Source organism: Talpa europaea (assembly GCF_964194135.1).
Source record: "Talpa europaea genome assembly, chromosome: 6".
In the NCBI taxonomy this organism is placed as follows: Eukaryota; Metazoa; Chordata; class Mammalia; order Eulipotyphla; family Talpidae; genus Talpa; species Talpa europaea.
Genome location: NC_140072.1, coordinates 73636293 through 73651134, shown reverse-complemented (window position 1 = coordinate 73651134; position 14842 = coordinate 73636293). Strand labels below are relative to the sequence as shown.

General features: G+C 38.1%; 1 protein-coding gene across 1 annotated transcript in view; it reads right to left on the bottom strand.

Moving 5' to 3' along the window:
- Positions 1-1519: 1519 nt before the first annotated feature.
- Positions 1520-14842, bottom strand: part of PARP4 (poly(ADP-ribose) polymerase family member 4) — a gene marked incomplete at both ends in the record, with an annotated part of 143334 nt that continues 130011 nt past the window's right edge. Inside the window, 6 exons of the mRNA XM_084234863.1 lie at positions 1520-1703; positions 3462-3594; positions 10995-11094; positions 12860-13446; positions 13612-13788; positions 14311-14356. Of these exons, the coding sequence (XP_084090989.1) occupies positions 1520-1703; positions 3462-3594; positions 10995-11094; positions 12860-13446; positions 13612-13788; positions 14311-14356 (1227 nt within the window). The remainder of the gene's footprint in view (positions 1704-3461; positions 3595-10994; positions 11095-12859; positions 13447-13611; positions 13789-14310; positions 14357-14842) is intronic.

Here is a 14842-nt window from a genome sequence, read left to right as displayed (position 1 = left end):
GCAGCGCTCAACCCGCTGCGCCACTGGGGAGGCCCTAAATAAATCTTTAAAAAAAAAAAAAAAAGGAAGAGTAGTCAAAGACACTAGCTCCCCATAGTCCTTGTCCAATACACCAAAAGAAACTATATAAGTGCAGTGTGAGTTGTGGACAGCATCATTTTTGAGGAGTCAATTATAGATGCAACAGGAAGATTTATAGTCTGCAGCTGTTTCTAAGCCTTATACCTCATCAGAACTGGGAGGTGATGTGAAATGGTCTCATGATAGCCTCCTAAAGGATGCAAGGATACAGGTGGAAGAAGACCGGGTAGCAGCTTATCACAAGCTTCCCATTCTCTAGAGTACCATAAGAGCACAAGGCCTTCTACCAACACTGTGGTTCAAGCTCAAGGAATGAGGATGGTCATAGAATATTGCAAGTTACTTAAAATTAAGGCAATATGAGTAGTAGAAAGTAAAATCTTGAACCATGTGAATGGGGGGAGGCAATGGGCACTTGATGAATGGCAGCAATGAGTACAGGCAGTATATAGCCAAAATGGATCTCAAAGAAACTGGGGCTTCACAGAAAGGTGGAAATGTAATGGCATGCAAGTGGCAATGTGGACAAAAGTGGATAGTGACCTTACATCTTTTATAAAAAATAACTCAAAATGGATCACAGACCTGAAAGTAAAAGGCAAAACTATAAAAATTCTAGGAGATAATACAGAAGAAAACCTATATTATGACTTTGGGTTTGAAGATGAAATTTTAGATTAACAGCAAAAACAAGATCAATGACCGGCTGCTCCCTGGCCACTGGAGGAGGGTCCCACATGGCGTGCAGACCTCTCCTGCCGTCCGCTGCTCCCCTCGCAGTGTATTTCAGTCCTTCTGCCTGCTCTGCTCCCTGCTCTGGCTCTGGTGAATTCTCTTACCCTCCCGCGCTTCTGACTGTACCCAGTGCTTGTATAAATCAATCAATGAATCAATCAATCTTATATAAATAAATAAATAAATAAATCTTTAAAAAAAAAAAAAAACCAAGATCAATGAAAGAATTGCTAGGGACACCTAGTTTCTCTAAGTAATAATAAGTATATTAAAGGATTGCAAACTAGTAATCACACTAAGAAGTATGCATATTGAGGCCAAAATCTAGCTATCCAGGGCCCAGGAAAAAGATTACAGGCTGGGAACGCTCACACTGTCCAAAGGCCTTGTTTGTTTCAGCTTGTTTAATACTATTATCCCAATTCTCTATGAGATAGGAGAAGGAATGAGTCTCCAGGACCATCAAGGTGTGTCTCTCATTGCCTTAAAATATTTAAACACAAAAAATCTGTTATCATCAATTTTATTTTATTGCTTCTTAGGTCATTAGAACAATTCTGCTTCCATTTAGTTTTAAAGTGATTGCTACGTTGAATAAAATCATAATTAAATCTCATTATAGGTAGCTTTTAATAGTTGAGTATTTTGTACATAGAAGCATGAAAAAATTTTAAGAAAAAAATAATTTGATTCAGCCTTGACTTTAATTAATAACTCTGTGAAGAGGAGAAGTGGTGTTTATGGGTTGGATTCCCAATAGCTGCTTAGTGGCCGTATCCCAATCATTACCCAATTCAAGCCGTTGGCAGATAGACGTATACTGTCCTTCAGTTCTTCTTACCCATTCACTTGCTTTCTTTATTTTCTCAAAATTCCAGGGAATATTCCTAGATTAAAAAAATAGTTTTCCATCAACTTCAAAATATAAATATATTATATCAAATCAAACATATTATATCAAACTAATTCCATCAAAAATTAAGATATTTTAAAAAACCATTCCTCTGATATTTTATTAAAGTTCTTCTACCAGTCTGGCATGATGCTTTCACTTACTCAACACATTTTCAAGTATATTACACGCATTACTTTCTAGCTTTCACTAAACCTCACAGGCTTCTTTGCTGTCTCTAGGACATCTCAAGCTTTTTCTAGCCTCTTCAAATGTTTACTGTCATCTCCTTTCCTTTCTTCTTGATCTAAATCCTGTCCATTTCAAGTACAAACTCGAGTACTGTTTTACAAATTAGGGTCCCACAGGCGGATGAATCACTTGCAGAGGACCTGAGAGTCACCATCAAGCTAGTTGTTCGAAGTCTATTTCTTGATATTTATTTAAATTTCCAACTTTCTCAAGTAATTTTTTTTGCAAACTGATGATATGTTGCTTTTTCCAAAATGGAGAAAGAGATTGCATAAAGTGAAATGCTCAATTAATGAATTTCTGAGTTTCTATTTTAGGTTTGATGCTGTTGGGAATACAGCATTTAATCAGTCTTTGTGAAAGGGTAAAAACAGGTCTACTAATTTATTTTAATTTCAACTGTAAATATGTATCTTTGTAATATGTATCTCTAAGGGATAAGAACTTTTTCTTCAATAAGACACTTAAAAATACTTATAAATGATTCTTTAATATCACAAAATATTCAGGTAGTATTTAATCTTCCCTAATTCTCTTTTTATTTTATTTTTTTTAAAGAGGCATGTATTTTTATTTATTTGTTTGTTTGTTTATACATGCACTGGATACAGTCAGAAGTGCAGGAGGGTGAGAGAATTCACCAGAGCCAGAGCGGGGAGCAGCGCAGGCAGAAGGACCGAAGTACACTGCTGAGGGGAGCAGCGGGCGGCAGGAGAGGTCTGCACGCCATGTGGGACCCTCCTCTGGTGGCCTGGGAGCAGCTGGGGATCGAACCGGCGCCGTAGAGGCTGCGGGCAGCTTTGCAACCCAACGCTCAACCGCTGCGCCACCAAAGAGGCCCAATTCTCTCTCTTTTTAAAATACATCCTGTTTTGTTCAGAGCAGAATCCAAATAGTATCTACACATTGCCTTTGGTTGGTATGTCCTCTAATTTATAGGTTCTACTTCTCCCTTCTTTTTTCCCTTGCTCACATTTCAGATGTTACTCTTTGCATTCCCAAGGCATAATTTAACATGGTTAATCTCTAGTCTCTGATATTTGGTTTTTATTATGTAAAATATTTACATAACTCCAAGTTAAAATCACAAAACAAGGAACATAGGAAAAATCTAGCTTCCATCCTTATTTCCTCCTCCTGTAGATAATAATTTTATTTCTTCTTATGCCTTTAAAAAATAACCAAATTACATACATATATTTGTATACGTATATATAGTAAGTCATCACTTAACATTGTTGATAGGTTACTAGAAACTGCGCTTTGGACTTCGAGCAAAATGACAACAAAACCAATTTGGTGACAGACTAATTGATAATAACAAGAGTTAAGTTCCTACAGCATATTTCTAATTCCAGAAACATCAACAAACTTCTAAATAATGACTGTACCCAGTGCTTGTCTAAATAAATAAATAAATAAATAAATAAATAAATCTTTTAAAAAAAAAAGAAGTGGTTGACCATATAAGTGAGTTGCTTAATTTTGTAGTTAAAGTTACCTGGAAATGGAAGTTTCATCCAATCTCATCAGTGATTTTATTACTATTCCTTCTTGTTCCAACTGGGTGTGAAGAAATTGTAGGACCAGAAAGGTGGCGATCAGGTCCAAAAGACATTCTCTTCCTTTTTTACCTAGAAGTGAGAAACTCTGTTAGGTCTAGTGGAAACTCTCCATCATCTCAAACTGTGCCCATTCATATAAGGTCTGTTAAAAAATTATAATACAATTAAACCACAATACATTAACATGTAAAACTGTAACCATTTTCAAGGCTCATAACTAGCCTGCTGTTTAAATAAAATGACTGGCCCATGAGCCTATCCAATTATCCTGATGGTTTTTAGGAAAATGATTTATATCTAAATCATTGCCATCAGATATGCACAAAGAATGCTGAAAGGAATTCAGTTTCTAGGCTCCAGCTACAAATAGCTCAGAAGAATAAGCCTAAATATACAAATTAACAACTTGCAAGCAACTGATATGATTGTTGACACCAGAGTTTCAAATTACTTGTGATCAGTACCCTTGAAATAAATATCCAGGCTTAAGATGCTTCAACCTGGGTGTCATGTCAGCAACTGAAACTAAGTAACTTTCCTGATCTTGTAAATGCTCTGTTTGACCAGAAATGCTATTGTATCCAGTCTTCCAATCTCCAAACACCACGCCAACCCTGGGCTCTAACCTTATTTCCTTGTTCCTTGATCTTTCAGTTATAAATAGGGTTAAATATGCTACCCTTGTCAATGCACTTAAGTCTAGTACAGATCTTTCTTTACTTATGATGGGGTTACAGCCTAATAAACAGTATTTGTCATTTTTATCAATCTTTTGAAAAACCTGGCCCTGTTTATATTTTCTCTCTTTTGTAGTTCCATTGGGGTTTTGTAGTTCTTTTGGGGTTGTGCTTATTCTAAGAAAAATGTCATTGGAATTTTTGGTAATTACTTAGATGGTAATTACTTAGAATCCGCAGACTGCTTTGGGTATTTCGGACACTAACATTCTAAATCGATGAACACAGAATATCTTTCCATTTTTTTGTGTCTTCTTCAATTTCTTTTATCAATGTCTGAGTTTTCCGTGTGTCTTTCACATCCTTGGTCAAATTTCCTCCAAAGTGTTTTATTCTTTATGATACAGTTGTAAATGGAACTGTTTTCTTAATTTTTCTGATAGTTCATTAATGTACAGAAATGCAGCTGTATTTTGTATGTTGAGTTTGTATCCTGCAACTTAATTGAATTCATAGTTCTAACAGGTTTTTTTTGTGGAGTTGTTAGGGTTTTCTATACATATTATGTCATCCACAAATAGTGACCAATTTCACTTCTCCCTTCCCAATTTGTATGCCTTTTCTTTCTTTTTCTTGCCTAATTGCTCTAAGACTTCTAATACTATGTTGAAGAAAAGTAGTGAGAAGGCATCCTTGTCTTGCACCTGATCGCAGAGAAAAAGTATTCAGTTTTTCACCAATGAGTGTGATTTAAAGCTTATGGGCCTATCATACATATTCTTTATTATGTGAGGTATCTTTTCACTATACCCACTTTGTTGAGTTTTTATCATAAATGGATGTTGGACTTTATCAAATGCTTATTCTCAGATGATCACATGATTTCATTGTTAATGTGGTAGATATCACACTAACCAATTTGTGGATGCTGGACCATCCTTGTATCCCTGCAATATATTTCACTTGCTAATGGTATATTATCTTTTTGATGTATTGAAATTTGGCTTGCTAATATTTGGTTGAAGATTTTTGCATCTATATTTCTGAGAGATATTAGTCCATAGTTTCTCTTCTATAATGCCTTTCCTTGGTCTTGGTATTTGGGTAATGCTGGTCTCACAAAATGAATTAGGAGGTATTCCCTCTGCTTCTATCCTCTGAAAGATACTATAGAGAACTGGTATAATATCTTCCTTAAATGTTTGATAAAATTCACCAGTGAAGTCATCTTGGCCTAGTGCTTTCTGTTTTGGAAGGTTAATTACTGATTCAACTCTTTAATAAATATAGGCCTAATCATGTTATCTATTTCATCATGTCTTTTAAGGAATCTGTCCCTTTATCTAGGTTATCAAATTCGTGATCATTTTGGGGAGAAGTGACATCTAATATTATGTAATTTTCAAATCCCAATACATTGGAAAATGTTACCTTTTATTTAGATCTTCCAAAAGTTCTTTCAATGATTGTTCATGGTTTTCATTTTAGAATCTACATCTAAAGCCAGAGCCACAGCGGGGAACAGAACAAACATACAGATGAAGTACACTGCTGAGGGGAGCAGCGGGCATGGCAGGAGAGGTCTGTTGCGCCATGTGGGACCCTTGCTGGCGGCCGGGGCCCAAACCTGCACTGTAGAGGCTGCGGGTAGCTTTGCAGCCCGGTGCTCAACCACTGTGCCACCAGGGGAGGCCCTTGATATTTTTAATACAACTATAAACAGTATGTTAAAATTTAAAATTTATGCATTTTGTAAGATAAATATTGGATGGTTTCACTTATATGTGGAATAAAGACAAACTGAACAAAGAGTCAAGATAAAGATAAAACCTCAATCTGATCACAGAGCTGAAGCACCCAAATGAGGAGGGAGGGAGAGGGATTAAAACAGGGGAGGAGAGAGCACAAGGGTCTGTGGTGATGGATAATGGGTGTTATGGTGGTGGGAGAACTATAAGGACAACACCTTAGGGGAGAATTCAAATACCGTTCAAAGATGGAAGAAAATAAATAAATTTAATTAAAAAAGAAAAAACTATATTCTCTTATTTGTAGGGAGTATACGAAATTGAAATTGATTTTTGCATTTTATTATTTTTTCCCCCAACACAACATGTATTGTAATGACAATCTCTACTTGTTTGGTTCAATTTTTAGGGGGAAATATCACATAACCTAAGGAAGTCAATTCTTATCAAAATATATTCTCAAATGGATGTTGTAAATAAATATCCCTGCTAACTTTCTAATTTCTTTATTTTTTAAAAAATATTTATTTATACATACAAGAACTGGGGTACAGGCCCAAGGCATGGCGGGTGAGAAGATTCACCAGAGACAGAGGGGGGAGTATACCAGGTGGATTGACTGAAATACTCTGCTGAGGGGAGCATAGGGATCGAACTCTTGCAGCAGTGGCTACCAATAGCTTCACAGTGCTGCGACTGTGACTTCATAGCCCTTGCGCCAGCAGGGAGGCCCCTCTAATTTCTTTATTATAGGATAAACAAAACATTCATTGTCACATAGACAGTAAGGTATAGTCTTTCCCATAATTTATGTGGAAATTCTTTCCACTTATGGTACTCTATGATATTTTTGCTGATGTGGAAATACATCATAGAAAGACGCAGGTTAGGTGAGAACTGGCTTACCAACAGACCATTTTAGAGATAGGTAGAATTTTATGAAGTTAAAGATCTGGATATACATCCCTTTAAAAGTCATGTTTTTTTTTTTTTTAATTATTAGTTTAGTCCCCCAATTGTAGTATGCACATTCAATATAAATCATTCTCTGATATGCTCCTCACTTAAGGATGCTTAATTTTCCCTTACCCTCCTAATTCCTCTCCCCTATTTTTAAGATACCAACTTGTCACTGGTAAGGTTGAATTAACCTAACACTCACAGATGCCTTAACCCCTTTTGTTCCACACAGCTGTTCAAATCTGGGATACAAATATAAAAAAAATTCAAGGTTTATTTTACATAGACAAGTTTACTCCTTCTTGAAAAGACTGTGCTCCACACTAAGTACTCCTTATAAAGTAATTACAGTCTCTATGACAACCCCCACTCTATCTAACCACAGCTACACTCAGACATGCTATATAAAGTATAATTTCCATTTTACTCTCTCCAGAGAAGTTTTTTTTCAGTCCTTAAGGATTGAGCTCCTTTACATGGGCTTTGGAGGAGGTCATGGGTGAGCAATTCCTCACCACCTGATGTAACTGGCAGAACTCACCAAACAATGTGGTTTCACATAGAACTTGGAAAGCGTGTGGGCGTAAAAGATGCTTGTATGGGACATGTCCCCCATGGTTGTCAACTGTATTTTTTTTTTTTTAAGATTTTATTTATACAAGAACCGTGGTTCTGGCCAGATATGCAGGAGGGTGAGAGGATTCACCAGAGATAGAGCGGGGAACAGAACAGGCAGACTGAAGAAATACACTGCTAAGGGGAGCAGCAGGCAAGAACAGGAAAGGTCTGCAGTGCCGTGTGTGCCCCTCGCCGGCCGCCCAGGATCAAACCGACGCTGCAGAGGCTGCGGACAGCTTCAAAGCGCTGCGTTCAACCGCCTGCACCACCAGGGGAGGCCCTGTATTTGGTTTTGAATGATGATTTCTTAATTGCTTGGCCCTTGGGCATGCATTCCCCTAACGGTGCACCTGACTGTGGCCCTTTTTAGAATGACCATTATTCCTTTTTTTCTTGGTCATCCTGGAAGCAAGGACCTGCGTGAACAATTTTTGTATTTTAATTTTGCATCTTTTAACCAACTATTTACTTTTTATGTGTCTGGTTCTGCTAATTTCCTTAATTTTTAAAAGACTTTTTTTCTGGCTATATAAGTCTTAGTTTAGAGGTTTTTCTTTTCCATTTCAGTATTTTAGAGATATTCCATTAACGTTGACTCCATTACTTCTCATATGAAGTACTTTAAAATTCTTACAGATGTTCTCCTGAATTTAATGTGTCCTTTTTCTCTGGCTGCTTTTAAGACCCATCTGTGGTCGTCAGGAGTTTGACCTGGTGTTCAACTGAGTTTCTTGGATATATACAACATCAACTCTGGGATCTCAACTACACAAGTTTAAATCTTTTGGTGGTGTTCCACAGGTCTTTCTTCATTCTGCTGTATTTTTTTTCTGTGCTTTTGTTTGGGTAATTTTCATTCAACACTTTATATTACTATAATTTGAGTTAAATGACCTTTTTTTCTGTTTTGTCCATCCTGTTGTTAAGCTCATCCAATGATCTTTTCATTTTAGACACTGCATTTTATAGACTTCATTTCGTTCTTATAGTCTCTGTCTACTTACTGAAATTCTGCCATTTGTTCTTTCATTCCTTTCTTCTCTTGTGGCAAATCATTTAATAATTTTATAAAAGCAGTTTTAAAGTCCTTGTCTGGGGCCTCCCCTGGTGGCGTAGCTGTTGAGCGCTGGGCTGCGAAGCTGCCTGCAGCCTCTGTAGTGCCGGTTCGATCCCCGGGTGCCAGCGAGGGTCCCACATGGCGCATAGACCTCTCCTGCGGCGCCCGCTGCTCCCCTCAGCAGTGTACTTTGTCAGTCTGCCTGTTCTGCTCCCTGCTCTGGCTCTGGTGATTTCTCTCACCCTCCCACGCTTCTGGCTGTACCCAGTGCTTGTATAAATAAATAAATAAATCTTTAAAGAAAAAGGAAAAAAAAAGTCCTTGTCTGCTAATAACAATATCTGGGCCATCTGTAGATTAGTATCTATTGATCATCTTTTTCCCTTGATTATAATTCATATTTTCCTTTTTCTTCATATGTTATTATGAAGACCATTTATAATAGACCATTATAAATGGTCTTCATATGTTATTCATTCTACACTATATATTAAAAATGATGCCTTATAGTGACTGGATTTTGTCATCTTATACCAAAGAATAATGAGTTTTATTCTGGTGGATCCTCTGAAGGTTTTGTCAAGGCGAGTTTATCTTGGTTTTCTCTTTGTCAAATGATATAGACTTTGATCATGAAATGTGGTCTATATGATATGGTCCTTATGACCCTTTTTTGGGTCTTAGTGGAAAGCCTGAGACATTTACCAGCTCTCAATGATTTCGATTGAAACATCACACTCTGTCTTCCAACATTAGGCAGCGATATCTTTCAGCAATTCAACTTACCAGCTTTTGCTTTTTTTTTAATTCTTTCAAGTCACACTGTGTGTGTCTATACATGGGGAGAGCCATGGATCTGAGAGAATTTGTATGCAGATTTCAGAGTTGCCTACTGTGTGGCTACCTTCTTTCTATGATTCTCACCTGTAATTTCCTGTAATTTTGGCATCCTCAAACTCTGGCCCTATGTCATCATCCCATTAAGACTCACTATTTCAATTCTAACCTCCCATTGTCTCATGAATTCAGAGAATCTAGATAAATATGGAGGTCATCTATTTGCTTCCCTTCTTTCAAGGACAGTTTCTGGCTGTATTTAATTGCTTCCTAGGCCTTCAGAGAGTAGTTTTAAAATTTTTGTTCAATAACTGCTGCTGATGGTAGAATTAGTCAGATACAACCTTTTATATTATTCCAGGAATAAGAACCCTCTCCTAATGCAAATCTTCATAATTACTTGTAAGTCAAGTGAAAACCAAACAGACCAAGAATCTAGTAGCCCACCTAGCCTGGTGTACGAAAACTGATATTTTAGAGTTGATGGCAGTGGAGTTGGATACTGCTATTAAATAAATAATGGCTACTTGTCTAATAATGTTTATTTTGCCTAAAGCAAAGTAATCTAAACCTAGGGCCAGGATTTGCCCTTCAAACCACTCACTAATTTGATGATGTCCAGGACCTCTTCCTCCATCACCTTCATTGTCATAATAAGAAACAGGTCTGGGGACATTGAACAACTTGCTCTGGCAGAAACTCACTGGATGCTTATCAAAATTATTCTCTCCTTGAGGGAAAAAACCCAAGTACATTTTCCAATAATCTTTGACTGCATGGGATTCTATCATTAGTTCCCATATTTTCTCTTTCCCTCCTATTCACAAGGTAGATGATACCAGGGTAATCTTTTCTCTTTTTTCTTTTCGTGATGGTACTTTTATTTATTTATTTACTTTTCATTATGATAATTTTAAAAACATGTGTTGACGTTAGTAGTGCCACAATATGAAAGAAGCCTGGGTCTCTAAAGATTAGATGAAATAGAACTTCTGTTGGGCCTCCCTGGTGGCGCAAGGGGTTAGGCACTGCACTATGGAGCAGTCTGCAGCCTCTGTAGCATGAGTTCAATCCCCGGCCAGCCAGGGAGCAACCCACATGGTGAGACAGACCTCTCCTGTCTTGCCCGCTGCTCCCCTCAGCAGTGTATTTCAGTCAGTCTGCCTGTTCTGCTCCCCGCTCTGTCTCTGGTGAATCCTCTTACCCTCCCGCATCTCTGGCCAATACCCCAGCTCTTGCATGCATAAATAAATAAATCTAAAAAAAAAAAAAAAGAACTTCTCTACTGATCAATATTTTTCTGTGTTCTGTACAAGAAAGTAAGCTTCAATTGTGTTAAGCTACTGAGATTTTTTTTTTTTATAGCAGTTATTGCTACTTACGTTAATAAGTTTGTATAGAAAGCACCCTAATTAATAGGAGAGGCATGATTGGAAAGTAATTCCTGTTTTTCTTTGGCTAACAAGTATTTTATTCATATGTAACTAACATAATTATTAGCATACAGGTTTACAAAAAAAATTATAACAATTAAAAACATGCCATTTAATAAATAGAAAAGTAGTGACTTACCTAGAGATTGAATGCCCTTTTGTTCCAGAAAGTCATTTAAAATATTTGTATTAAGTTTTAATATAAATCCCAGTTCTGGTGTAAGTTTCCAGCAACCATCCTATGAAATTAAGAAAACAAATATAAACCACATTATTGAAATTTCATTACATCATTATATGATGAGTAATATAAGTTCCTAATTATTTCAATTCAGTGTTAAACATTTCTAAAATTTCTATTACTGTAAAGTCAAAGTTCTTCATATACTAGTACACAATGTTGTTGAGAATCTCATGAATACTAAGGACACTAAGTATCTAGTGGCATTTATAAATGGTCTGGAAAGAGGCTTGTGTGTAGACATTTTTAAAAAAATGTATTTACACTTTTTTTCCTAATGATGCTTTTATTTTGGCCTAGAAGAACTGGGGTGTAGGTCAGAGGTGCAGGGAGGGTTGGGTGGTGGTGAGAGGATTCAACAGACAAAGCAGGGAGCAAAACAGGTGGATCTACTGGAATACACTGCTAAGGGGAGCAGTGGGCAAGACCGGAGAGGTCTGCTGCACCTTATATGGGTTAGTTCCTGGCTGGAGATTGAACTGAGGCCACGGAGGTGATGGTGCTAAGACTTAACCCCTAGGTCACCAGGGAGGTCCCTCCTAATGATACTTTGAACAGAAGTTTTTCAAACTTTTGAACAGCATGGTTCCCTTCGTTCAATATTTAAGTGTGCCCTTATGTTCCCTATTTATCCTAGCTAGTAGTCCCTGCTTATTTAAGCTGACCTTTATCACAAGCTTTGAGAGCATGTTAAGTACCTTTTTTTCAGGCAAGGAAAGCTGGGGTGCTGTATTATCTTGTTTAAAACTCAAAAACACTCTGTGAGGTAGACACTATTATTATTTCCATTATAGGGATGAGGAAACTGAGGCCCAGAAAGGTTATCTGACTTGTCCCAAATCGAAAAGTGGTAGAGCTGGTGCACAAACTCAAGTTTATTAAGTGGAGTTGCTTTTCCACTTTACTAAAGTACTTTCTATCAAAACAAAAACTACAGATGTGGGGCCTCCTTGGTGGTGCAAGGGTTAAGTCTCTTCACTATGAAGTTGTCCGTAGCCACTGCAGCATGAGTTTGATCCCCTGGCCAGGGAGATTACCCATATGGCACAGCAGACCTCTCCTGTCTTGCCTGCTGCTCCCCTTAGTAGTGTATTTCAGTAGATCTGTCTGTTCTGCTCCCTGCTCTGTCTCTGGTCAATGCTTTCAACCCCTGCACCTCTGGCCTGCACCCCAACTCTTACATACATAAATAAATAAATCTTTCAAAAAAAAAAAAAACCCCTACAGATGTGAGATTGGCTTAGTGCAGGAACTCAATTTTTAGGGTGTTTATTAGCTTCATAAATGGAATGATAAGCTCTAGCACAACCTTACAAGCTGATATTAAAATTTTTTACATGAAAATATTTAGAGTATACTTATAGTGCTTGTTCTTTATTCCACAGTAGGAAATTTAAATGAATTGCAATTCATCACTTCCAGGACCTAGGAAATTAAGGTCTTACCACATGACCCATTCAGAGATACTAAATCTCAACTGAAGAATAGTTAACATTCACAGCATGATATTCTGGCTAATAGTTAAAAATAAACCCCAGTCACCATCAAGAATACCATTCTGTTCAATTGACTTCTTTTTTTTTTTTAAGCAAGATGTTCTCAGTGAAGGAAGCAGTGCATAGGTTTATATTCTGGCAGAAGTTTCTTATATCTCTATGGCAATAAACAGTTTGATAACCAACTACCTACTTTGAATGTTAAACCATGAAGCTAAGTAACCATAATGTAGGTTATGAGACTAATACTAGAAATAAGACTAATACCTCAGTTTGTAGACTGAAGAGTTTGGTCCAAGGCAGTAAATTCCTCTGGCTTTGGAGTTTTTCATCCTTGTCTTTTTGTGCCTGATGACTTATAATGAAGTCGCTTCTTGTATCAGATTTTGCCATCTTTTTGAAGAATCTAGAGGCTCTGTAACATACTTGTTTAGACCTTTTTTCCATTTTGGATGAATTTTGAAGATTTGTGACACTCTGAAGATCATCTTGGGGAAAATCTAGTGATGAAGCCGTGGCAGAAATATTTGATGGGCGAGAAACCTCTGACTGATCTTTGTGAAGCACAAGTGGATCTGGTGGCAGATTGTAACTAGTATTCAAAGGAATTGGGGAGTTTTGAAAATGAAGAGGAGCAGCACCAAAAAGATGGACAGGGGGACCACAACAAGGAAGGATAAGACCTTCAACTGGAGGAGGGGGAGCAGGACTAGGAGGAGTGGAGAAAAAACTCTGCTTCAGGGGAGAATTCAATGCAGGAGGAGGACCAGCAAAACCCAGGGTTGGACTGTCTTGATGAATTTCAGGTAGCTCAGACTGTTTGGGGCTAGGAGAGGCATATAAACCAGCACTTCCTAGTAAAGGAGGGGGAGGGGGAATGGGGAAAGGAGCTCCTGGTAAAGGAGGGGGAGGAGGGGGAGGGAGAATAAGACTTCCTGGAAGAGCAGGGGAAGGAGGAGAGAGACCAGATGCTCCTGGTAAAGGAGGGGGAGGTGGGGGAGGAGGAAGCTGACAACTACTTCCTGGAAGAGGAGGGGGAGGAGGAGGGTGACCAAAACCTCCTGGAAGAGGAGGGGGAGGTGGGGGAGGAGGAAGCTGACAACTACCTCCTGGAAGGGGAGGGGGAGGTGGGGGAGGAGGAAGCTGACAACTACTTCCAGGAAGAGGAGGGGGAGGAGGAGGCTGACCAAAAGCTCCTGGTAAAGGAGGGGGAGCAAGGTGACAAGTACTTCCTGGAAGAGGAGGGAGAGGTGGAGGGAGACCAGCAGCTCTTGCTAAAACAGGGGCAGGAGGAAGTGGACATGAAAAAGCAGGACTAGCACAAGATCCAAAAGGTAGGATCTGGGGAGATGAAAGATAATGAGACTTGAGGGGTAGGTCAGTATAACCTCTAGTCTTGGGGCCTTGGTTAGATGGGGGACTAGCAACAGAGCCAAAGAGACTGCTGTGAGGAGGTAAGGGGGTAGTAGGAGGGGGAGCAGAAGAATCACCAGAGATTTTTAGGAAAGGGAATGAACACGGGGCAGCCATTTTCCTTGGAATGCCTTTCCTCAATACTAGTCTCTGTCTTATTGGCTTCAATGAATCCATTTCAGATAAATCCAGTAGTTTTTCCACATTTTCAATTGCAAAACTGAGTGGTTGGGAATCTAATTTAGTCAATTCTGAATATTCAGAAACTTCCAGGTTAGAAAACTGAGGTTCTTCTTCAGACAAACCGTCAAGCTGCAAGTCTTCATTACACTTAGTGGAAGCTGAAAGAGGCTACCCAGAAGGGAAAATTATAATATAAAAAAAAAAAAGAAGAAGAATAAAATGAACAATCAAACAAACAGCCTTCTTCATCCTTCACTTCCCAGTATTCAAGCAATTGAGTATCCCAGAACACTGAAGAAGAAACTTTCAAGATCATTTAAGCACAATGCTCACATTTTATAGATACAGAATCTGAGAATATAAGCAACACATACATCAAAGATCTTAATCTCTTTCTGTGCTTAGAATCACAGAATTTCATTCACCCTTGTTGTTGCATGTATTGTATTAATAACTCCTTTGTTCTGCTGAGTAATATTTCATTGTGTGGCTATATCACAATTTGTTTATTCATTAATCTGCTACTGGTTGTTTGCACCTTCCAGTTTCTACAGATAAAGCCACATTGAACACTTACGTACAACTCTATGTGAACATGCACCTTCATCTCATTTGACTTGAACAAATGGTAGGTGTATGTCTAGCTTTTAAGAA